Source organism: Vollenhovia emeryi, unplaced genomic scaffold (genome assembly GCF_000949405.1).
Source record: "Vollenhovia emeryi isolate VEMERY1.0 unplaced genomic scaffold, V.emery_V1.0 DF939197.1, whole genome shotgun sequence".
In the NCBI taxonomy this organism is placed as follows: domain Eukaryota; kingdom Metazoa; phylum Arthropoda; class Insecta; order Hymenoptera; family Formicidae; genus Vollenhovia; species Vollenhovia emeryi.
In genome coordinates this window covers 182,825-209,104 of record NW_011967169.1, presented here as the reverse complement: position 1 = coordinate 209,104, position 26,280 = coordinate 182,825, and the positions used below count along the sequence as shown (strand labels likewise).

Sequence of the window (26,280 nt, the reverse complement as noted above, 5' to 3'; positions counted from 1 at the left end):
ACACACGCGCATGCACGGCGAGCAGCCTTTGTGTTATCGATCGCGCTAAAATATGCTCGAGATAATCAAGTTTGCATAACATTTGTTGCTTCTCCTCTCTGTGTGAGAAGTGCCACCCAAACGCAGTGCTGCAAATAACAAGTCGAGTTGCAAAAAATAGTCCAGAAAGGTACAATGCGAGAAAAGCTTATGCAAGATGTTGGTATATGTTTTACTTTGAAATGATGTCAAGACTTTTCCTATACATCCCAAGATACGCCTGTGAAGAAGTTAACTCCTAGAAGAGCTCAAAAACTCTTAATTAGTTGCGTGTAATCGCATAATGATGGTTGAAAACGTCGACATCTGGCAACTTATATTAGCATCTATCCTTTGGGTATTAAAAAGAAATAAGATACCGGACTCGTTAAAGTTGTTAAAAAGAAAAAGAAGCCAAGTTTGTGAGCGTAGATCTCGCGATACTTGAATAATAAAGCAGGCATTTAGGGAAAAAAAGCGTACAATCACACTCGTTGCACATGCTATCGGGTCAGACTGTTGTGTCGTGTGCGACGTATTACGTGTTACATGGTATGTAGATACATACGTACGTGCGTGGTACGATGACGTCACGCGTGCCGGCAAATGAAAGGAGAAGCGTGCACGCCGCACGCTCGTGCAGCGACGGCGTCACGGTCGTCACCCCACCCTATCTCGGCACTTTGTTCCCCTCCATCGTCGACCGAACAGCTCTACCCCACATCTACGAACGGGGCTAGTGATTTTACGCGACACAGCGATGCTCGAGTAACCGTGCAGTAAACACAATAGCATTTACCTCAATCGATACTACTCGATACTACCTTCTGTTATTGCATCTTGTGGCTAATCAAATGATATCGACGTGATGGTATCGGGATTCCGACGTAATTTGGATCTCGTCCGGTTTATGGAATGTTAATAATCTAACGAGCCGTGCTAAGAGTTTACTAATATCAAAGGTTTAGTCAATCGAAGCCCTCCTGTTTACAAAGCTCTTGTTTTTATCCACTCGTCTGAATGGAGGATGTGTGTCTACGAGTTAAAGCTTAAGTCGTATTTTTCTCTCACATTCAAGTTGGTAACACCAGTTTATATTCACGGGTGATAATGACGCGAACACACTCTGGCAATTACATGTAATGTTTGAAGAAAAATGATGAGGTGTCTGTGTAATTTCAACAATGGATAAACTATTCAACTATACGGCCGATTCATTACATGCCAAGTGTAACCCTTATTTACTAACGGTAACGATAGTAAAATGATTTTGACGGCGATGGGGTAGATGAAGAGTGCGGTGTTTAGTCGGCCTGTCTCGATTATGTATGCGAGACGTCGTGGGTGGGGAAGATTGTCGGCACTGCTGAGCATCTGGAATGGAGTGCGCGCGCTCCATGCAAGCGTAAAGTGGGATGGGAAAGAGTTTGCGCATACAGAAAGACGAAGACGGGAGAGGGAGAGGAAGAGGGAAAGAGAGAGGGAGACAGATCGACGGAGATAAACATAGAAGGAAGCCTTACCGCTGGTCCTCGAGGCTAACCCAAGTGGAAGCAACCAAGTGGGGAAAACAGACTCACCACTGTTATGGGTACTGACAATGTAACGGAATGCGTGAGGGAAGAGGAAAGGCCGTATCGACCAAGGATCATTTCTGTCTTTACAGAGGACGGGTCTTTTCGTCGACATGAAATCGGATTGTCTATCAAATCGGAGCTATTACCAACGCTGCTATTGTCGGCTCACTTGCTTTCGTTTGCTATCTATCTCCGCATCAATTCGACAATCTAATCGTTATCGTCGCGCGACCGATAGTAGATTCATAGTACGACGATATCGTACGTGCAAGGTCATTTGCCTCGTAAACCCAATTGATTGCGAACAAATCCATTAATCATGCCTCTCTTCGCGTTCGATCGTCGTCTAGATGTACACCAACTGTACTCGATAACCCATCTAGAGATGGTGATCGCGTGAGTCTACCGACGCGTGCCCATGCATCGCGGTCCAAAGTTTGCGATCGCCGCATGTATACAAAAAAAAAAGTGTGCATACGCAGAACCGGAGTTTTGGAGGTGAAATAAAGCGGGAGAAAGACAAAGAGGCGATGAGTCGAGCAGGAGAAAGGGAGAGAGTGCCACACGACAATGAGACGGGCGAACAAAGACGGAAACGGCCGTTCTGCTCAGGGTGGGGCGGGGAGTCGTTCGTGGGGCACAGAACAGAACGGAACAGCGCGGGCGGCGCGCGTCAGTGTGCTTGCCGAGAAGCGCGTGGGGCGTGAGGCCAAATGACGACGCGCGCGAGCCGACAGGGCCGTACTCGAGTATAGTGAGTACGTTCCGGAAGCAGCGACCATTTCGGACGTGGCGCCATCCGAAGACACCGCCGAGTGCGGACTCAAAATGCATCTTTTTTCTCCGCCCTTCTCTCCGGGAACTTGCGCGTTACTCAACATATTATATGCAGATTATTCGCTATGTCACTCTATATCACAGAGATATATAACGGCTGATTATATAAGTTTTATCTTGCGATCCTTCATCTACGCGCGTTACGTTGGCATTATCTCATTAAGAGGATTTACGCGTGACAAACGTTCCGTGCAAAGAACGCGCTAATATCAATGTCCATAAAGAAAAACCTCCACACGTTCTGTCATTTCACTTGGTACATAATTTATATTTTTCCGGTTCGCAAGTCGCACAGAATATCTTAAGAGGCTGATCATGGAAAACAAAGGATTCGCGTCGTAAAAATGTTTTTGCGAATATTTCATATCGAATATTCAATGCCAATAAATGTTCTCGGCACATTCGAATTTAATTTAAATTAATTTAAACTGTGAATGTAATGTTTATACACTCGTTTACATACCGTCTTACCTTTTTTTATTTTCATGTATTACTCAGTATTTTTAAAAAGACATGGCAGTTTTTCCAATTTATCATTGATCAAGTGTCACGATATAAAGATGATAAAAAAGGCCATTTAAGCAAACATTCTTTCACGTCATATGTTGGTGGTTTCTCTCGTGTCTTAAGTACATGCTCACTAATACCAAGAGAGAGAGAGAGGAGAGACAGAGGCAGCTGTACAGGGGTTCTCTCGCACAGCTGTAGTTTGTTCACTACCTTTCCCGCTCTATGACCAATCTCTTACTCACTTTGCTCCCTTTGCACCACCCTCGCTACCCTGGCGCGCTTTAGGGACAGCACAGCCCTTGCTCACTTCGTAACATGGGTGCACCGAGGGTTACCGATAAATGGAGTTATGCGTTTTGACCGCGAGGAGCTTAAACGAAACTTTGCTCCACAAATTTGAAATAAAACACGGATATCACTACACACATATAACGTAACGATGTATATGAAAATAAATGTGCATCGACACTAACAAAAGTATGACATACGTTAATATTTGAGCTGAAAGTTATTTTCTCAGATTGTGATTGTCAAAATGGATATCGTACAGCCGACAACATTTAATGAAATGTTATTCCCTATGTTCGTACTTTTTGTACGCAGGTTGCGACAGAATAAGTCAAGAATATGAAATTTTTGCAATATTAAAAATTCTAATCTTACCAGATTTATGCCATACAAAGCGAGAAACGATAAAATTTTAATAATGATTGTTCGATCTATGAACAATCCAATACACGTGCAGAAATGTATAACTTTTCAAGTTTTCATAATCTTCTTTCTAATGGTTTCCTTAAAAAGTGTCATACATATCACATATTTGCAAAGAGAGAATTATCTCAATGCATCGACTCTTTTAGCAGCAAGTTTTTATATTTACAGAAAACGAATCCTTTTGTATACAAACACTTAATGAATTTTTACAAGATGTATTAAATACACTTTATGCTGTTAATCGTTGGTTTATGAAGTTCGGTCGTTCAGCTCGTCCATATTCGTAAAAAGAAACGTTTTCTCGCTGCGTGCAACATCTTGTAGATTCGACAAACGTGATTTTCAGCGCAAGGTGACCGTGTAATAAGCTCTCGCGTTTACTGCTTGTCGGTTTTACGTTCAGGCTAGAACGAAGAGAGGGAGAGAGAGAGAGAGAGAGCGGAATATAGAGAAAGATGGAAAAAGCGTGCGAAGAAGCGAGGAGAAGGTTGGGAGGCGAGCGAGTTTTCTCCTCTCTTTTTCTCTTTCTCATGTCTGAGGAAGAAAGGCAGCGTGAAATACTGTGGAAGAGAGGATTCACGAGTGCTCCGCGGAGTTCTCTCTACATTAACGGCTGTGGACCATGCTCGAGGTTCGAGGAACTAGTAGGACGAGGAGAGACGACCGAGACCAAGACCAAGTCGAGGAGGGCGAAGGGGAATGAACGGCGGGCGGTGAGAGGGGCAGGGAGGGACGGTAGTAGATGCGGTATACGCTGGCACGGGTGAGACACACTTCGTCCACCGAAGTGGTATATAGGCGATAGAGAGAGGCGAAAGCGCGTCGAGAAAGGGTAGAAGCGCGCGCAGGAGAGAAGAGGCGGGAATGACGGGGGTTAGAACGGGTCAGACGTTCCATCGTTGCTCCGAGCAAGACGGGTGGTGGGTGGCAGCGCGAGCGGAAAGCAGCAGGGCTGGAGTCTGGTGGCGAGGGGAGATCGGCATCGGTGGAGCAGGTGGCGTGAGGGTGGTGGGAGGAGGATCGTGGGTGGCAGCTGAGTACGGAGTGATAGGGGAAATCAGTCGCGGTTCGAGTACCGCCGCGAATGCACGTGAGCGACGTTTGTCGTCGCGCTGTCCGCCTTTCTCTATTTCTTTCGCTTCCCCTCCTCTCTCTCTCTCTCTCTCTTTCTCTCCCCCCCTCTCCCTCGACTTGGTCTCTGTCATTCAACTCTCGCGGACGCTGCGTCTCTCTCTCTCTCCCTCTCCCCCTCCTTTCGCCACCCCTCTCTTCGCTGGTCTCTCTATTCTTTGAATATATGTTAACATAATCGCGTCTCTCATGTGCTGCCTTGGATAGCACTGACGAGCGAATGCACTGTAAGCGGAAGCAAATGAGGCCTCGAAGGACCCCGAGTCGGACGCGAGTTGACCTTTCGGGCACGAGTCGATTTGGGAGAAAAAGTTGAGCGTATGTCGATATATAGCGCAGGGTGGGGAAGCAGCTGAGAACCGATAAGAAAACCCGGTGTAAACAGAGGAGAGTGAGGCCATCTTGGAGCGAAAGGGAGACAGAACGAGTGGGAAGGGGAAACACGCGATCGCGCGAGCAGTAGCTCGACTCCCTCGCGCCAAAAGAGATTTACTCGGGGAAAGTCGTCGCGAGTAGCATTCCTGACCCGTTGAGATTTTCCTTCCGCCGATATCTTGTATATGGGCACCTTTGTCCGATCGATGCCGGTGGGCGATTCGCGACGATCGATGAGTTTCAATTCGACGTGATTGAATAAATATCGGAGCGGATCGGAGTGAGCCAAAGGTGAAAAAGAGTGGGCGGGGGAAATTGGCGCCAGGAGCAACGATATCGGTATCGGACGGTGAGAAAAGAAGAGCGAAGAAGGACGACGAAGGCCAACGGAATGCTCGACTTGGAACAACAGGCCAATCAGACACAGGCATTGGCCTCGCTCGATGACGACTGGCACCTGCTCGAGGGTGAGCGCACGACCTTCGCAATTTTCTTTCTCCCTTTTCTACGCCTTTCTCGAAAGGTGCACAGAGATCGGCGAGTCGTCACACCGCACAAAATTTAAATCCAGCACGGACAAAGCGGCCGATTGTTCTTGAGAACGATATACACGGTTCCTTACTTTCGAGTGACACGTTCCAACAGATTGTGCCGCATTAATCTGCACCAATTCGCGCAACACTGAAAACCAACTATATGCGCCATGGGATTTTTTTTTATTCCGAACGACACGCATACGCGCGTGCGTACATACAAATGCACATTAGAAACTAACTAGGAGTCAAATATGCGAGTTACATCTTACTAAATTACATATTTCACCTATCTAGTCAATTTATGTAATATATAACGTAATACCATTCGCCAATTCACGATTGCACTTGTGCTTTTTAAATAAAATCCACATATCTTTTTTGCAACTTGTTGCTAATTTAATCGACTTGTTAATATCGCGTTGTTTAAAAGGAAGCGACTCCTGACTGACATCATCATTTTTTTAATTGACGGACGCGTACGAACACACGGTGACGCAGTAGAGTAGATCGGAATTCATATTCGCGAGAACTAAACATTATTCGGAGGCGATGTGCGACGAAAAACTGATTTATTGTGGTGGCTAATGCGCATTAATAACGTCAAAAACAAGATGTATGACGTGAATAAATAGACTCGCTCGCTCAACGGAACGAGTGACAGCACAACAAAATCATTTCTAATGCAAGGTCGTTGATTAATTCCATATTTTATGCCTTTGCCTAGTATCATGGGAAAATTGAAATACTCTCGCGATTCACTCGTTATATATTTTCTCAAAAGAATTTTTATTATCCACGCTGCACATTGCAATTTTATTTATATACAGAGGAAAGTCCTCTAATGTGAGACAGGTTTTCTAATACGAGGTAGCAGGTTTTCAACACCCAAATTCAATCACAAGTTTTTTTTCTCGCAACAATTACACGATCTAACAATTTAATGAATTTTCCACTAAATAGATTTCGCTCTAAGGGCGATAAATCTATGGTGGAGTCAACCGATGATGCCAATTAATTTAACAGAAATCCCGCTATCCCATATTAACATCTTATTTCATAATAGGGGACTTTCCTCCATTTCTGGTTTGCATTTCATTACAAAACGATATACTACGCATTCTCCGTGCTATTGATATAACTTAGTTAAACCAAGAGAGATACCTAGCTCCTAGGGGAAGAGCGGACCCCTCGTTGAGTTAGATTTAAACTTATTCTCGACCGAGTTACACATGACAGTGGCGCACGGTTGCAACTGCGAGATTGCCTCGTGCTTGCACTCCAGAGTTCGTCTTTTCCTTTCGAAGTATGTCCAGCATTCGCATCTGGATTGTGCCTTTACAGCCGCGTTATCGTGATTACGTCTTTATTCGCGAATACTACGAAAAACAAGAGTTCTGTCACGATGGTTAAATAAATACTGCTTAGGCCATAATCAGTACGACGTTATTCTTTTACGACGCTTGCTGTTTTCGTTGAGAGACGCCGCGTTTCAGATGGATTAGGGCTGTAAAGTTTCACAAAGTACGTAACGCTTGGCGGAATAATTGCATCGTGAATTTGTTAACTGTATATAATCTGCCGCGCTTTTAACTCTCCGGCAGCGCAAGTACCTACACTCCCCCCCATATCAATGCCATGTTTAATCTCCTTTCGTTCGCGCGCGTACGTATAATTAAAATTTTCTGAAAATATATGTAAAGTAAGATGATTGTTTCAGTAATTCACAAATATAAATTTTTTTCGTTGCAATCACTCTTACATATATTTTTGCTGATTTAACTCGCAATATTTTTATCGGGAGAAAATTAATCGTGCAACAGATGGAGAAGAAGAAAAAGTTAACTATTGCACTGTGTTATGTACAAACATCAATTTACACGCTCGTAAACGTTGGTAAATGCTTATTCGGTAATATTTCCTGATTCTACGTACGTATTTTAGCGTTATCGATTTAGTGGCGATCAAAATGGGTCATTTTACCTCAACCGAGGCGCATTGTCGCGCGCGATCAATATAGCTTTAAGCATTTTTATCAGTATTTTCATCGTCATCTTGGCAAAAACTTGAATAGCGACGCTAGTTCACTTCCCATTTTGTCCCATTGTTATATTCGCCTAAAACTCGACGTTACAAAGGAAAATTTTTTTACAATCTTTTGTTAAAAATTGTTTTTTCTCATCACATCCTACACCATAGACCTCATTAATATGTCGCTAGATAGGTTTTTTTTTCTTTTAAATAGCGCGCACACACGGACGTGAGAATAGTGAGGCGAAATTTACGTTTGAGCATTGAACTGAAATTGTACTTCGGTAACCATGAACGCTCTGCCTGGAGATCTAAAAATAACTACCTAAGCTTAACGAACCCATTATTTATTTTTAGCGCGTTGAATGAAGATACCATAGAGAAGTGATATTGATACACACTACCATGACGTTAGCTTTGAGCATTCAAGTACCGATAATCACTCGATTTAGCTGATACACAAGTTACATAATTGAAAAAAGAGGCTCTTAGCAATTATCTCGATTTTGATGGTTAGCGCACAATCTACATTGCGTGATGACATTCTGGTAGATATTAGCACGAGTCATTGTGTCACGAATGTAAAATATTAAAAGGATTGTATTAAGAAGAAAGGAGGATTGTGCACTTAGAAAATTGCAACGATCGCGCCCACTCGAGAGGACCGACAGAGTGATAATAATAATCGTCGAGAAAGTCTCGCGCGCATGAGTACAATTCTTTTGTCTGAAGAGCGATGTATGCGAATATCTCTTTCTTTCTCTCGTTCGCTCTCGCTCACTCACTCACTTTCGTCGTCGTTGACTCGTGCACGTGGCACACGTCTGTTATTCTCGTTGCGAGCGCGCGCGACACGTCGGTCGGTGCGCACATTGCGCCACGGACACCACGATTCACACCTGTCTGTCCGTCCGTTCATTCGTTGGTTCATCCGGGGCAGCACGGCGAAGCATAAATGTCCGCAAGAAGAACGATATCGTGGTGTTTGGCTTGGACCACCTGGCCGACAGAACCGCCCGTCCGGCAGGGCCGTATCCAATCCTTTACGGCTCTCTTAGATCGGATTTACAGGAGGCGAGCACAGGAAGCGTGGTCAAATAGCAAGTTACCTGGTTACCTTCCTCAAAGAAGACCAGCGTGAGAGTCCGGCGTAACTGTTATGGCAATTGCCGATAAATACACAGCTTACTTTTCTTGAAACAAGTAAGCTCGTGATATTTGAGTCGATTACCCGCTCATTAGTTATCTGAGCCGTTTAGTTGAAATGAACCTTGGCTCTCTTGGAATCTCGACCTTACTTTAATTATGAGATTGAAACTGTTGACGAGGCTTTTCGCATTTTCGCTCGCGGCGTCATTACCTGTGCGTCAATCACTTTGTTTCCTCCAATTGCTTGCTAGAATCGCCATGGGGAAATGGCGCGCTCGTTCGTGCATGTGTGTATAAAATGCTTGTACGTGCGTACAAAATGAAACACATACAGGAGATATTATATGCCATGATTACGTTTGTTACACAATATCGTTAAACAATAGCAACTGGAATCTACAATATATTTCATCAAATGTATTGTAAGAGAAAAATAATGTTGTTTCAAAAATTTTAGAGTCTATACATTATGTTATTGCCATTTCTATTTTTTACTTTGATTTCATATACACACATGCCTTTAATTATTTTCCAGCGTGTGGAAAATAATGTGATATCGTTCTTCATCGGGTGTAATAAAATCGTTATTAATCCGCCCAGGATAATCCGCGGTTTATAAAATTACGTTTGAGATAATAGGTCATACGCAAACCAGTGAAAATATGAATAATTACAAGTTATGTTTGTCAATACACATGGTTGCGATTGTAATTATGGGAAATGGCGGATTATTATTGACCCTCCGAAATAACGTGGATATCATTTGCCACACGAGCAATTTTAAAACAGTGCTTTCGTCGCGCATATTTCGCGTCGCTTGACAAAAGCAAAATTGCTTCTCGTAGCGTTTCGACGAAAAGGTAAGAGGATTCTACAAAAATATCGCTGCGTATTTTTCACTCGCAGCTTCATTCGGTGGAAAACGTTAGAAATTTACCTTCTGTAATGTGTAATGGAATTAAAACCTATCTTTTTCTCCCAATCTTACAACGCGAACGTGACGAGGTTGATGAAGTAGCTTTACATGATTCGCACAAAGCCGCCAGTTTCTCTGGCAATTTCATCTCTTCGAACGCAACGTTGAATATCTACTGACATAAGTCACATATTCATTTCGAGTTAGTCAAAAACGGATGAGAAGTGATATCTCTCTGTGAATCTTGTATTTAACAAATAAATAAAAGAACGGACGCGTTAAGGAAGACTCCTGCTTACGAACAAGCCAAGTAATTGTAATAAAGTTTATCCTGTGCAGATATAAATATCCGTGTAACATGGGAGAGAAACCAGCCACACACAGAGCCTCGCAGAGAATGCACTGTGCTACGTATAGGTATATGGCTGATGCGCGTATCGATTTTGGCCAGACTGCATTACTATTGCATCGCGTCAAATTATACGGGCAAGAAATACACTATTAAATTTAACAACAAATTTTATCCAACGCTAAAACCGCTCGTTGTTAATATCAACGTACAAATTCGACCAATAAAATTGATCTATACTCTTCATCACAGAATCTTGATTATCAGTCTGTGCCATGACTATCATCTCGATGGTTGTCTAACAAACTCGTTCAAAAATTTAACAACACGAGAGTACATGTAGAGCAAAGTCCCCTATTATGAGTCAAGTCCCCTAATATGAGATAGCGGAGTTTCTGTTAAATTGACAAGCATCATTTATTGCTTTCATCATGAATTTATTGCTCTTGAAGTGAAATCTCTTTAGTGGAAAATTCATCGTTACGTCGTGTAATCGTCGCGAAAACAGATTTGTCATTGAATTTGGACGTTGAGAAAATCTGCTACCTCATATTGGAAGCTTGTCTCATAATGAGGGACTTTCCTCTATAATAAATTTCTAAGAAAAGGTATGTTGTGTCTACGAGCGGTGATTAAATCTCGCAATCAGTAATTCTACTTGTTTTTTTATCTGTATATAATTTATATCTTATTAATTGATTCCTTTTGCAATTCTTTTTCCGCGAACATTATAAAATGCATACACCAAGAAATATCTACATAAAAAAAATGTATAGCACTTAGCGAGACAAAGTGCCGTTAGACGTCGTCTAATAGTGGGCAATTTCGTCAAAAAACGCTCGCATACGTTTTGCGAAAAGATGTCATGTCCTGCTAGTTTTTTTTTCTTTTTAGAACCGGGTCTCCCGCGTCACACGTACGTACCTGCACTTTCACGATGCCAGGCCTGCGAATGCATATTGTATATATCTGCTCGCTTCAAAGGTGAACTTACCTGTGCACTGGTACATGAACCGCGCGCGCACCCTCACGTACGGCCACACAGACAGTATTTGTGCGCGCGAGTGCGAGTGCACTAGCACGACGCATCGCAGCGATTGCACCGATACCGCGACTACCGAGAGCGAGCGAACGAGAGCTCTCGCTCATATAGATTTCGGGTAACGATTAAAGAGCATTCATTTTTCGACCGCGCATGACGAACCGCTTCTCATCCTTTTGTCCTCCGCAAATTTGAGTATTGAGTACATACATGTTTACGATGTAACGAATCAACGATGCGACATTGTACTACTTGTATTGTGCGTCTGATGAAACACTACACATTCATGGTTGTTTAATGCTGCTTAAAATTACGTACGAATATTCACTATTGCATTTATCAATCGATTATTGAATCGGTTTCGCTAATTCCCTTTGTACTCATTGTCAGAAACTCCTTCTATGCGTAATTTCCAATTCTGGACATTTATTCCTGTAATATGTCTCGGAAAAAATGTTGAAAAATTTTCATAGTTACGCGATGGAAAGTATTTTTATCGCGAATAATTATTCAAAACATCCGATTTTGAGCCTTCTTTCAGTAAATTTAATCAACACTTTTAACTCTAACAACTTGAACAATAATTGGCCCATCACAGATCGAGGAATACATGAATTCTTTCGTTTATCGCTCTTACGACGACTGATCTCTACTGTTATATTTATATTTTGATAAGATAAGACTATACCATTCTCATTTCTCCAGAAAGCAATCTCGATAGTCTATTTCTTTCTTCAAGAATTATCTACAAGTTTAAAATAAATATGATTTAAGTGCGTATCTGCTTGGAAATATTTATGCACTTACGCATAGTTTAGATGCGCAAGAAGTATAAGCTCGAGGATGAACGTGTTAAACCTCCTTTTATAAATTCTCGCATAATCGTAAGGAGCCTCGCGATATGAAAACAGTTTTGCCATTTCTTCCGAGATTTCATCGGGGCCGTCGACTTTTATACGTGACCCGCGGTCTCGCATAATCCCCCCATGCGGACGGAATATTTATTTCCCGAGCTACTTTCACGTTACTTCGCTTTTGACCGAGCGTTACGTAAAAAAAGATGCTATGCGGACGGTCGCGCGAGTAACCGTAAAAAAAAGAGAAATAAAACAAGAAAAGCACGCTGATAAATGGTTCTGGAACTTTCAACAGCCGGATTGCCGAAGTTCGTATCAAAAGGATAGTTTAAAATGAAAAAAGGAACGGAAAAAGCACGGAAAGTGCGCGCGCACGCGAACCGAAGGTTACCTCCTCCTGTGGAAAATGATATTTTCTTCATGATTTTAACGCGCCGGACGCGACAAAATGTCAGACGACTGTACGTACTACACGAGCGAAAAGGGTACCTCCGGATCTATACAAGCTATTGCGATCAAAATTGCACAAATTTACCGCGAGTTGAAGCATCTACAATTTTCGAAGAATTAACGGTTGAAAATGGCATCTCCGATGGAATGAACGTAAAGATGAAAATACCTGTTTGGTCCTTTACATCTTAAGTGAGTTTTATATTTCAGTAGGCATCCAATTTAAAGCTTAATTGCGAAAATTTACAATGTTAAAGCCTAGATAGATGTAAAAAATGCTAATCTTTGTTATATATGCTAATGTGAAAAAAGTTTGTCTCGAGACTCAATCAAAGAGATTTGTATAGTGATTAAAAGGACTTCCGGGCTTTCCAGGACTGTTCTGTATTTAGCTCATTGTGTAAATAAAATCACATATTTATATATTCACGTATATATGTGTAGCTACATTGCAAAAGCGGAATTCGTTGAACGCGATCATGATTATTTACCGAGTGCTGATGCTTGAAATAGCAACAGATGAGTCGGTTGATCGGTCATACAGCAACAAAGATACATAATCGCATATAAAAACAAGCCAGTTGTCTCTCGAGTCCTATGCTCGGGAAGGCTAGGGGAAAATTTACTTATCGCAACATGGATCATAAAGTGCTATTGCACACTATGGATATTTGATAGTAAATAGGAAGTGCTAAGTGTTTCTTGTTAACGGACATTATCCAGTTTTGTCGAGTGCTTTTAACATATCGTGTCGGAAATTCGTTAATTTTTTTGTTAATCTTATGATTAAATAAGTGAATAGCTTATTTTCAAATTACTTGTTAAAGGACCTCGCACCATTCATAGGGAAAAAATGTCTTTCTGCGGATTTGGCAAATTTTTTGATATTTTGTAGTTCTCGTCATTTTGCACACATGTCTCAATGGACAGAATGATCTAATGAGCCGATTCCGTGTGACAAGCCCCGAAAGGTCCAGATTTAACATGCAAAAGTATAAGTTTTTCGACTCGATGTATATAATCGTCGATCGAATGTGCATACGTGTGACATTTTTCCCATACGAATGGTGCGGGGTCCTTTATTCAATTACAAGAATAGATTCAAAATTGTACGATTTACGAAAACAAGTTGTTTACATTTTTCAAATGTATAAATAATAATATAGCAGGAATATTTAACTTGTTAAGAGTAAGATATCATTGTATTTCGATTAGTTTCACCTATAAGATCGTAAAACAAAGTTTCCCTCGAAAAATCGTGCGCAATAGGATTGTTACAAATGGAGCGAAAATAGATAAACAGATAAGAATATTTTGCACTCACGATTCATTTTAAACGATGAAATCATTCCGTCCGTGCCTAGTCGACTGGCTAAGGGTTAAACGATCGCGGACAAAACAAATTGAATATTCGCCGGAGAATCGGAGCGACCAGATCGATTCCTCGATCCCAAGCACGATATGGAATGAAACATTGGCCTAATTGAGGCGAATCAAGGACGTGCCACTGGCTCTATAATGCAATATTATTTCAACTCCGACTTGCTCTCGTTCCAAGGACCCTCGGGAGTTCATTCACATTGGTTTTGCATAGAAATCACACATATCACCGCACGGTGACAATACCGACAGTCTTGCTTAAGCGAGCTATCTGTCACTTTCCACACACTTTGATATTAAATAATTGGCGAAATCAGCCGTAGGCACAACAAGATAAACATTTTTTCTCCTTGTACATTTCGTGGTTCGTAGACTGGCGACAATTTTTTGCAGGAATAAAAACAACTCTTTATTAAAATTACATTGTAATTGCATGACTGTGTTCGAGCGTACTGACAATGTATCAGTTTAGATGCGCTAACGACACATGTCAAATTTTTTACAAACACCATAAAACAAGTACTAAACAGAATCACAAAATTTGATATACATGAATACGATGTAATCTGTATAAAAATATAGTACATTAATTCTAAAAGAATTATATATAATAGCACGCGTGTTACAACACACGACTATGATTTGCATATTCTATCACTATAAACAATCGCATCAATAATATAATTTCACAATCGTCTTGTATAATTTTTTTATGATCCTCTTGCTTTTCTCTCTCTCTCTCTCTCCCTTTTCTCATTTTCTCACAGCACGAAGACACGATTGTCCAATCGTTAATTTCATTGGAATAAATCGTTCCGAATGACGCGCGACAACGTTAATTAAAAGCGACGTAACCGATAGTCGAAGAGTATCTACCGCAGCGCGTTCAAAAGAGGCGAAGGGAGGAGTAGAAATGAACTCGAAAGAGAAAGAGAGAGAAACAAAGATAAAAGATAAAAGAGCGAAAAGAATCATAATGGAAATATTTATGTAAGTCTACACGATGAATTTTCATCGTTGCCGCGGGGATGTAAAATGTGCCGGGTGCTCTGCGTATTATAAAAGCTGTGCGCGCGCTCTCTAGCCGGCGAAAACGTTTTTGATGAAAAAAATGCAAAAGCGAACGATGAGTTGGAGGTGGGTAGCGGGAATGAGGCGAGAGAAGGGCATCGAAACAAGTCTAGGTGCGAGAGGGCGATACTTGTAGAAAATATTAGAGATTTCGCGTGCCGATGAGACATCTCCGAGTTTTTCTCCATCCGTATTCCCTAACGGTTTACGAGTTAACAGATTTCATTATCAATATATCGATTAAAGTCCTTTCGCATAATGTGTTGTGCAAGGAACGAAGCGCGTCGTATTAATATACTAACAATTTGCTATTGGCAGGTAGAATATATTGCAACTGCATTCTCGATGAGATTTCACATTCTCGGCTACACTAGAAAAGAAAAGCCGCTAGATTGCATCATAAAATCCGATATATTCTCTTAGTTAAGAAGAAATTCATTTAAAATCTATGTTTATTAGCCTGTAGTGCAAAATATTTATTGAATTTTCTAGTATGTACTTTTCCCTAATAAAAGTGTCGGGTTAACAAAATTGTTAGAAAAATGTTACAAAATTTCAATGAACTTATAGAGGACAATGTATAGAGAGAAAAGGGGAATTGTATAAAAGAATTTGCAAAAATTCATATTAGTAATGTAGTAAACAAATATATCTTTGTAAATATTACATTATAAAAAGTTTTAGTAGTTGAGGAAAGACCTCTCTGTCACGAGATAGGTTTTCAACACCCAAATTCAATCACAAATTTTTTTTCGCAACGATTACACAATCTAACAGTTTTCCATTAAACAGATTTCGTTCCAAGGGCAATAAATTCATGTTGGAATCAACCGATGATACCTATTAATTTAACAGAAACTATCTCATAATAGTGGACTTTCCTCTATTAATAGAAACGTACATACAAAATCTGCAGGCAAAAATGGCATAGTTGCTTGACGATTTCCAATAATGTGATATTTGAAAGCACCGCAAGGAGCATCGTGAGGCGCAAAGGCTGCATAAAATGCAGTTTCATTTCGTGTGCTACTAAGAAAATTAGCCGCTATATCATACATATGTCGACACCGAGTGCCTGTTAAAAAGCTAATTTCGACGATAATGCCAGGGTTCTTTTAACAAAATTCCTCAAAATGGACGTTTTTGCCGTGTCTCGCATCGTCGCTTGAAAAATAATGCGCAGAAACGAAACGTCAAAATGTGTCGGCATGCGAAGGCCTCATCCTTCTCTGTGACGCAATAGAAAGTAGAGCCGCAAGGCTGTTTCCACTGCCATTCGTTCCGCATAAGGAATACGCAATATTCATTGTAAATGCTACCGGCTTTATTAGACCCTGTTAGACTACTGCATCTCAATATCATCGCTCTTGGTCGTTGCGCGACTTAAAAACACCTTATAAAAATTTACAAATACATTTAAAGAGAAAAAGTGATATATTATTTTCTCTCACTAGAAAAGCTCCAACATATTTTAATTTTATTTTTCAAGGTGTAGTTTGCAAGAAATTATTTCATTTTTAATCGCTTTTACTTGAAAAAGCTAACATCTCGATAGAATATTTTTCGCGAAAACAACACTTTCAAATTGAAATGATTTGTAGAAAAGAACGGCGCGTATTTTCGCGACACCCAATGCATTAACTTTCACATTTTCGCAGTCACTCGTCTTTATAGTTAGACTAGAGTTTTATGACGCGTATAATTTAATTGCCCTACATAAAACTAATATTATAACCGTACTTCCGTGCATATATGTATATAATATGTATGTGTTATTCAGAATCAGCTTCAACGATACTGTGTCTTTTCCTACCAGTAGACGCACGCGCGTGCGTGCGCATATATCGAAATACGCGTACATTTTTACCCTCGCTTTTCGCAAATGTGTCTTAATCGCAATATTGTTTCTGCAGTTGTATGGACAAGGGTATATCACGAGTATTCCGCTCATATTTTAATCGCGGCCATTACTTAGCTAGTTTCGCAACTAGCATCGTAATATTTACATTAGTCGGAAAGAAATGTGTATGTGTATATCTATGTCAGCCACAAAAGCATACGCAAGCAACCGATTTCAAAAATTGTTTCTAGCAATTCAATACGCGCATCAGTGGTTTATAATAATTAAATAAATTAACATACATTCTTCGATTATTCAATTCTCAGAGATTCGAAACGTGGAGTCAACTATAAATGAAGAAGAATTGATAAAATCGAAAATCTGAACGAAGGGGAAACCGCTGACCAAAATCTTGTACACTAATGTCCAGTGGGCATTACTTTATCATATTTATCTCATTTTATCTTTATAATGCCCCTGTAAGGCCTAATGCCCCAAAAATGCCCAGTAATGCCGCATATCTGTACACCACAATGCCCTCAGCGGTTTTCCCCTCGATATTGAATAATTGTCCAATTTGTATCGTTGTGACATTTTTTTGATCATTATCATTTATTGTACATCTGTACCGGAATACACATGTAAAGTAAATAATCGATTCACAAGTTTGTCGAAAGATTCCATTTCACGTGATCGTTAGTCCGCAAACAACACGAGCCGAAATTGAATAGCCGTAAATTAAGTATTCATTCTAATTCTGCCGTGCAATCTCGGTCATGTTTTCACAACGGGAGGGTTTACGAAACGATAGAGTCGAGACTGCATGCGCGCGTTGTTTCGCAAAACTAGTTTACCATACGTCACTATTTCGCAGCGAGATAATCGCGTTACGGGAAAGAATATATGCCGCGAGAGTTGCCTAACGCGGCCGGATCGAGACTCGGTGTCGTATACTTGGCGAACGACATAAAAGCGATACCGGAGATTCAAGGTTGACCGCGCGAAGAAAGATCGCTCGTCCCATTTATCTTTCGATCGAATCGTTAATTTTTCTTGTTGTTCGAATCAGTCTTGTTTCGCGGTAGTTTAAATAGGATTTTCGCCCAGTGCAGCGACAACAACGGCGTGTATGTACACGGTAGTTTATTACGGCCGCGTTATGCGCGTACACGCTGGTATGCGGAGGCGGAGTTGCGAATCAATAACTCGTGTTATAAGGCATTTCGGTATGGCGATATCGATTATGTACACCGGTTATGCGGGCCGAAGGTGTCCGAAGACGATGACGACGTGAATGCGACGGCGGTTGCTGATGTAATGTTGCAACGTGACACGATGAAAATTATGATTACACGCGCGAGAATGAGCGCACGCGGAGGACGCGTGCGACGAACCGAGAACTCGCTTTTTGGACGCTCGGTGATTTAGACGGGGATAGACAAAAAAGTGTTGCCTTTATCCCGCCGGGGATAAAAACGCACGTACGCGTTTGCACGAGTAACGCGAGCGTGTGCGAGTACGCAACGAAATAAAATGTATAGATTGTGAAAGAGAGGGGGGGGGAAGGACATTTCGTACAAGTTTACCGCACAAATATGTATTTGTATTCGTAGAACCTGAATTGAAAAGGAGAATTAATTGCCAAGTGATATAAAATGAAAAGGCATTATTAAAACCCGTGTTCTTAGTCAATTCGCAGCCGTTATTAATTATCGCTTTGATCACAGAGTTGCATAACTGTGGAATGAATTACAATGAACAAATGGACACACGTTGAAGGAGAACCCTGAGATAACTCGTGGCTCGCGCTGCATTCAACGCCGAAAAATAAATACAAGCTGGCATGTTTCGCTTCCGCACGTCGGCGCGACGTCGACTTAACGTGAATGTGAATCGGCCTTTATTCGGATCTCTCGACGAGTTCTTCCGCGTCGCCGCCACACAGAACGGAGATATCCGTAGCCGACGAAATTACGTAACGCGACGTGACTCGATGAAATCACGATTACACGCGCGTACGCACGCACGCGCTGCGCGCAGATGCACACACGTGTGAGAGGAAGAGATAACACGAGAGAAATCCCTCGTCATTAACCCGGCTGTACCCGTGTGTGGGTATTATTTGAATCGATGAATATGTAATATAACTGAGGAGCAACCTAATTATTATTCATCTAGGATGCAGTTGTATTGTACAACATTTTTCATTTTTCATTTTAAATAAAACGGCACCGTTTTTTTCTGCGCGTGTCTAAGATGAAACTTTTTATTTCGAGACGAGACATTGAATAGCGAACAAGAGTATTTTCGCACGTGTGCAGTATAGTCCAACTAAGGCTAATGACTGCGCGGCACCTCCTCTTCCTTTCATCGGGGTGCGAGGCTTTCTCGAAGAATCCTTTTTCATGACGCGCTCCTGTGTCTCCTCGATCCACCGTTGGCTGGCGAACAAAAGAAAATGCTGTGAAATATTTCGTCGTATCACCGGTCGAGCGTATTTGACGGTATTTCGCTGATTTCGCGCTCGCGGAGTAGAAAATGTCGTTGGATCTCCAACTGCCGGGTCTCGATCGTTTGCGGAAGAATTACGTACTCTCTAAAAAGCCTTGCCTTTTAGATTCATTCCAACGGAGATTCGTGCACCATTTAATCATATCGTAATTACAAAACGTACGATCTTGCCTTGTTGCTCGTAAAATGATATTTTGCAGCACGTTTAATTACACGCAAACGTGTTTGTTATTGAAATGTTTGCGGCGCAAAAGGTGCAAAGCGGCGCTTTTTGTATACCACAAAAACATTTGTATTTGTATATCACGCGATATCGGCCCGATCGCGGTAAATAGGCTATCTGTATGATGGGCCTGGAGAGAAGTGGACGTGAGACGGGAACGTCGTCGAGAAAGGACTAATGAAAAGGAGGGTTCCCGAAGTTGGGTCAATGGCGTCAACCCCGGGGGCGTATAACTCTGTCGAGATTCAACGACGTAGATACACATCGACGATCCCCGCTCTCCGAGTGTCCTTTTAATGCGCGCGAATGCGGTTTTACTCTCTGTCTCTGGGAATAAAAGAGTCGGACAATTATCGAACCTTTCATCCACAATGGCAAAAATAACGAGTCCCCCGATAACGGCCGACAATTAAAATTATACGTATTTCGATATAATTCGGACAAACGATGCATGTAATTTAGATATAATATTGCAAAACTCAACTGCGCACGCGAAACGCTTTGTTTGCGGGCACGAATGTTACAGAGATCGCGAAAGGATAAAACGATCGTGCATCATAATTTACAATTCAATTTAGCCTTGTTCATTTTTATCTCCTATCTCTGGATGTGACTTATAGTTGAATTTCACGTATAACTTGCGTGCAGACTCTGAACGAGTCTTGGATTCGTGCGTATCGAGAAAAAGTCTTGGCAGTGTCCGATCGCATTTAATTATTCATCGCGTTTACAATCTGACACCGCGTCGAGTCGGGTAGCTGCGGGTCTTCGCATTAAGTATCTTCGAATCTCTCGTCGGGCGACTTTCTGCAAGCGTTAGAGTAAATTTGCAAGCGTTCGCATCGTGCTGGCAATCGACGTGACGGACTGGCGCGTGGATAAAGTTGTCTAGAATAAACAGGCCTTGAAAAATTATATTTTCGAGATTGTTTCAGGAAAGTAAATCTCTCGATATTTATACGCGAGATGAAAAAAATATCGCGATTAAAATAACCGCGTCGATCTGCAAAATGTTGATACAACGATATTGTTTAGAAGCGGCCATCTTTCAAATACGTGTCGTACGCAAAAGTTTTGTATGAAAACGTCTAACAAGAAATACTACGGCCGCTCCCAAATCTAATCCACTTTACGTATCGGATATTCATTCGTATATCGTGGAAACGGTACTGCAAATATCTACACCACATTACTCGTAATCCCGTTACTGCAACACTGCATTGGTCATAATCCCGATAACTGCGCGATATTTGTAGAACATTGAAAAAGAGTATCGTCCTCGTGTATACGGTAGAAAACTGCGATTTTTCTGAAAAAAAAATGGGCCTCGCGCGCGCGGTTAATTCACCTACTCTGGAAAACGTATTACCTCTCGTGGATATTGAATAAACGAGGATACAAACGGGATCAGAAACAGCAACATTACGTGTCTACCGATAATCCCTGTGATCCGTTCGAATTAACGCAATAAATTTGTACGCGGTTGTAAATAACTGCGTGATCGACGTCGAAAACGCGTAACGAGCTAAGCGCAATTATAATATCGTGTCGATCGATCTCTCGTGCGATCACCGTGAATGGTGAAATTATTACTCTCTGTTCGCGTATGACATCTGTATTCATGCATTATAAAAGGAAATAATGATGCTATAGATAATGTGGGAAAATAATTAAACATTATTACGCGATCGTAAAAAAGTAACGGAACTTAAAAGTGCATATTGCTATAAGCGCAACAGTAGTAGAAGTTAAAATTATAATATGGCCAGATAAGTAATCAGTATCGATACACGACGGCATAGAGACAATTTGACTGGTGTTTTTTCCCTATTTTATTTCTGGACATCAAAAAAACCGTTTAATCCCCACGGAACCACTCGATAAGAAAACACGCCTATGGCATAGATGAAGAATGCCAAATATTTAAGTATCGCTGATAGAGAGTATCCGGGATATAGAAAGGTTTGGCGTAATGGCGTGTAATCGCGATAGCGTTAGAGAATTTCTAATTAGCATTATTATTCCATCCGAAGAATGGAACGCGCAGATATAATATTGATCGGCGCGTCATACCGACGGTAAAGCGATCCCTCTCGGCGGCGCACCGGGATACGCCGCGCGAGTTTCATCGGATTTTATTGCCACGTACGAGCTACGAAGGGTAAACATATTCTTATCACGCTAGCGACGCGGTGATTAAGAAAACTGCGAATGCGCTACCGCATCACGACCGGGTGTATACCGCGGACATAATTGCACGTTTCGTCGTATAAAACGGCCGAGATCTTGTCCGAAGATACGTCGCTCTTTTAGGCAATAGTGTCGGCTATATTCGAGACCATGATTACAAACGTTTGAAACAATCGTTTGTAGTTGTTGTATTACGTGCCCCAAAAGATTTGATAAATTCACAATTCTCTTTTCGCCGAAAAATTTTGATGAGAGAGAAATGAAGCCTAATTAAAATTATGTTAACATTACTTTGTTTGTTTCATTAATATGTTTAACTGGTTTATTATATAAATGTAAATTATTTATTATATTAATTGGTCGTTTCTCTCTACGAGATGATTATTCTGCTTCATTTCGTCTATTTGGATATCTTATTTTTTTGTACGAAATGTCGACGTTGATGCTAGTTTTTTCATACTCTTACACTATTGAATGTTTCTGTAGTACGTGTGTCTGTTTGCTCTATTGTGATTCGTGGCAAAGTCGAGCGAGATATCAATTATTTCGAACAAGATTAATCTTATCTCGAGCGCGAGCACCTCGAAACCGCTCGACAGATACGGAATGAAGAATTCGTATGTATCTTATTATTCATAAATCACACGTTATATTATTTGCATAGAAAAAACATCGGTACAACTATTCTCGTTTACCTGACGGATCGGATGATTAAACTTCAACGCCGATTCATCGCAGTTTAGTTTCATATACTCGTCTAAATATTTGCGGCTTGTACAAGTAAAATATCGATACACAATGCTTACCGATATACAAACTTTTATACAAACGCTCGTCCTCAATGTGCGTGAAAATGGATGGCAAGTGGATATTGATTTAAGAGCCATCACACTCGAACGTATACTCACGCGATGCAGATACACACCGCTCTCTCGGCGAAGACCCCCTCGATTATTTACGTCGATTACGTCGCGCGAACGCTTCGTACGCGCATAACGTCGTTTCGAACAAACAAAACGCTCGCTTCTCCCGATCGCGACTCCAAAGAATCCCTCTTATCGCCTTTTCATCCTCGCGGATGGAATTCATTCCGCATCGGGCGTTAACTTGGCTAACCACTAGGCTCGGAATTTAATCGACACGAATGATGCACGTCCATACATCCGTCTGTCATCTGTTACTTCTTTTCGGAAATATTTCATATGTATACGTGCGATAGGCAACGTGAATATTATTGTCGACTCTATCAGAGCTACGTAAATAATTTATTCTTGTCTGTTTAGCTCATTTTTTCGCTTTGTACGAAATACATTAATATACATTATAGTTTACCATTTTATCTGATTGTGAGAGAAATCAGAGCTGAAGTACCTATATCGCGAATTTGAATTGAACGAAATCGCGAGACATCGATAACTTTTCCTGCCAATTTTCTGTAACAGACAGTACTTTTTTTTCCCAAACGTTTATGTCATTCATTAGCCACACGAATGAAGTCAACTTGCGCTTTGAGCAGTAAAACTATTATTTTACTACAGATTGTTCTATAATTATGTGAATAACTACGTAAGCGAGAAGATTCTGTAGTAAAAGATAGTTACGACGCGCGATAAGCTTGGCCAGTCGGAGATGTTATTCCAGGGGAAGTGGTTAAGCCGCGCGCCGCTTCGCCGTTTAACAGGCTCGACTGATCGATCGGAGAGAAGCGGTCCGGACTCCGGAGTGCATCTCTCTTCGTCTCTGCTCTCGGGGCCCTTAACCCCTCGTCGAAGGACAAAAGTTTTGCTCGTAAACACGTGCATACGCAGCCTCGCTACGAGACGCGTGCGAAAAGAATCGGCAAAGTGATATAGAGCGAATTAAATGCCCCCGATAATCGCGAGGTGATTTGGTTCTCACACTTTTTATTCTCGCGCATGCTTCTTCGTTTCATTCCGACTTCAGCTTATTCTGGTCTCATTGTCAGCCTCGCTTTGACAGTCGAGTGATCTTTCTTCGCACGTTCATCGAACGCCGTTTTCATTCATCCTCGCGCGAGTTTAATTACATTAAGTTATCACACACAAAAGAAATGACGTAGGCAACTCTTTAGATTTCATACATTACGTTGCTCTTTTTAATAAGAATTTTCTATAGAGTTTGTACAGGCTCCATAATGCCTTCTTGTTGTTCGCGACAAATAGACGTCGAGTGGTAGCGAAGGAAGTATATTATATGCGTTGACAGATTTTTTTCTTTTAATTTTATTTATTCCAACATATACGGAAGCTGTGCTGTGGATTAATATATCGAATAGAAGAAATACGAGCTTGTCTATTTTCGAAGCACGGTAGGCATCGAAACTTCGAGGCTGCCGTTATTCGCCCGAGCTTTTAGTGTTCCATCGATTATGCTCTTTCGTGAAACGTCGTAAAACTTCGGGGGAACAACGTAGTCAGTTTTGTTCCTTATGGCAGGTACGTGAAACAGGGTCAGAGAGGAGCTCATTGGTTTCAGTATAATCATTCACGGATAAGATTCTTTTGAATCTAATCGTTGTTTTATCTCGTTTCCAAGGATGGTTTCACCATCGTATCTTGCGCTTTTCTTTACTCCGCTTTTTTGTTTCCAACGTGTTACTTTCTTTTCACTTTAGTAGAAATTTTATTTACACTGAAGATAATCCGAAAGGCTAATCGAAACGTTTGTGAATTTTTTCAATTTTCAATATTAAATATCATGACGACGGAAAAGGAGTAGGACTCGATCTTTTCGTATGGCTCGCATTAGTCTTCCCTACCTTTCATCGGCTTTTCACTCTAATCCGTCAATTGATTGGGGGGATACTTCGATCTGTTACAATTAATCAGTTTGTTACTCGGCATGACATTCATTTTTGTGCAGCCGAGTAACGTGAGAATAATGTAACGTGTTTTTTTTCCATTTTGAGAAGTTTTGTGCGAAAGTATTTAAAGTAATATACTTTAAACATGTAAAAAGTTTGTAAAGGATATCTCAAAGATTTACGATGTCTTTTAAACACTGGCACTATCTAAATGGCTATTTTATGATGACAATAAAATTGGATATAGTGTCGAAATAATTGTGCGCGTGCATGTGTAATGTGTAGATCTTTTATTTGGCATCTATAATTTTGTTGACAAACAGCTGTACTATCGCGTACACCTACTCGACGCTTGATAATTGGAATACCATTGGAGTGGCATTCGAAGAGTAAAATTTTTGCGAGCGTTTAAACCCAAGTAAAAATTGTCTCTTGCAACCGCGATGATAAGTTGAGCAATAACCGAGTCCTCGTGGCCTGACTTATTTAGCGTGACAGCGCTGCGCATTGCGGATTTTTAGTCACAGTTATACACCTTTCACCGAGCGCGAGCTCCGAAGGCTTCCGTTATAATTACAACAAGTTCGCCATCGTCGTTATCGTTCCATCGTCGTCGTTGTGTCGTAGTTACACATGCGCACACGGGTTACCGACAATTAGCTCATTCGGCATTTCATCGTTCCGAATGCAGAGGCAATCGTTTCTATCGCGAGCCGGAAATCGCGCGCTGGTAAGTGTCACGCTTTCTGCTTACCGCCAGGAGATTTAACGACTCCGACGACGATGATATTACAAGTGCCGGTATCGATAAAATTCTCTCGGCAAATATCGCGCGGAATTTCGCAAGCGCTGGACTACGTCACAATCGCTAATCTCTTCTTTTAACCTACTTCTCACGACAGAACGGTTACTTCACTCGAGTCTACAACGCGATGGTGTAGGAGCGCTATAAAACTGTGCACGTAATTAGAACTGGACGGGCTCCATTTCGGGTTATCCGTCACCGGTGGTTTCCGTGGTCGATAAAGGTATCGCATCTTCATCCTCGTCCACCCTCTCGTTGCTTAGACACGCTGGTCACCCACGAAGGTCCTGCAAATGTCGCACGAGGGTACACCGTCTCGTCCTCGTTATCGAATTTAATTCGATCACGGTAACTGTAGCCGAAGCGATAGCTTCGCTCCACTCATTCGATCGCGGCGTAATCATCTTAAGTTTACAATCAAATCAGCTATCTATATACTGATAACTACCAAGTTGTCCATTTAACTTCTTCATAGGGATTACTTTTATGCGCAACGTTCATCACAGTTTATGTTTACAAATATTGAGAAAAATTCACGTTGCCATTGACAAACTTTTTTAAATAAGTTCTCCGTTCCAACATTTTATCGATACCTTGGTTTTTATTAACGTAACCGACATGTCGATTGCCCTTTAATTGAGAACGATTTGAATTTTGGCGGGCGATATTAGGTTTATTTTTCTCTCGAACGTTATTTCGCCTTTGTCCGCCTCATCGTCTTCGCTTAGATAATTCGCCGAGCTAAAAACGCGTCAATTATTCGGTCGAGTGCGAATGTATCCAACTACCTAGCTATCCGCCCTGCCGTATCACGCTACCCTCGTTCACTTCTCGGGCTCTCACCCTTTTGAGTTCCGTGCGGGAGATGTTAAGAACAATAGACGAAAGGAGTCAAGGTTGTCGTCTCGGCCGTTTTCACGCCGCCCTCCGTGCGTCTGACCTCCGAG

The 26,280-nt window shown here is 41.4% G+C and overlaps 1 protein-coding gene across 2 annotated transcripts in view; it reads left to right on the top strand.

The window, feature by feature from the left end:
• The window catches only part of LOC105561983, a 102,717-nt gene that overhangs the window by 7,515 nt on the left and 68,922 nt on the right, over window positions 1-26,280 (top strand). The window contains exon 1 of one of the 2 annotated variants that reach the window (XM_012012418.1): window positions 4,814-5,629. The exons of the other annotated variant lie outside the window; for it this stretch is intronic. Within the exon in view, the coding sequence (XP_011867808.1) occupies window positions 5,554-5,629 (76 nt within the window). The 5' untranslated portion in view covers window positions 4,814-5,553. Of the gene's footprint in view, window positions 1-4,813; window positions 5,630-26,280 lie in introns of those variants that run through there. 2 annotated transcript variants of the gene reach the window in all.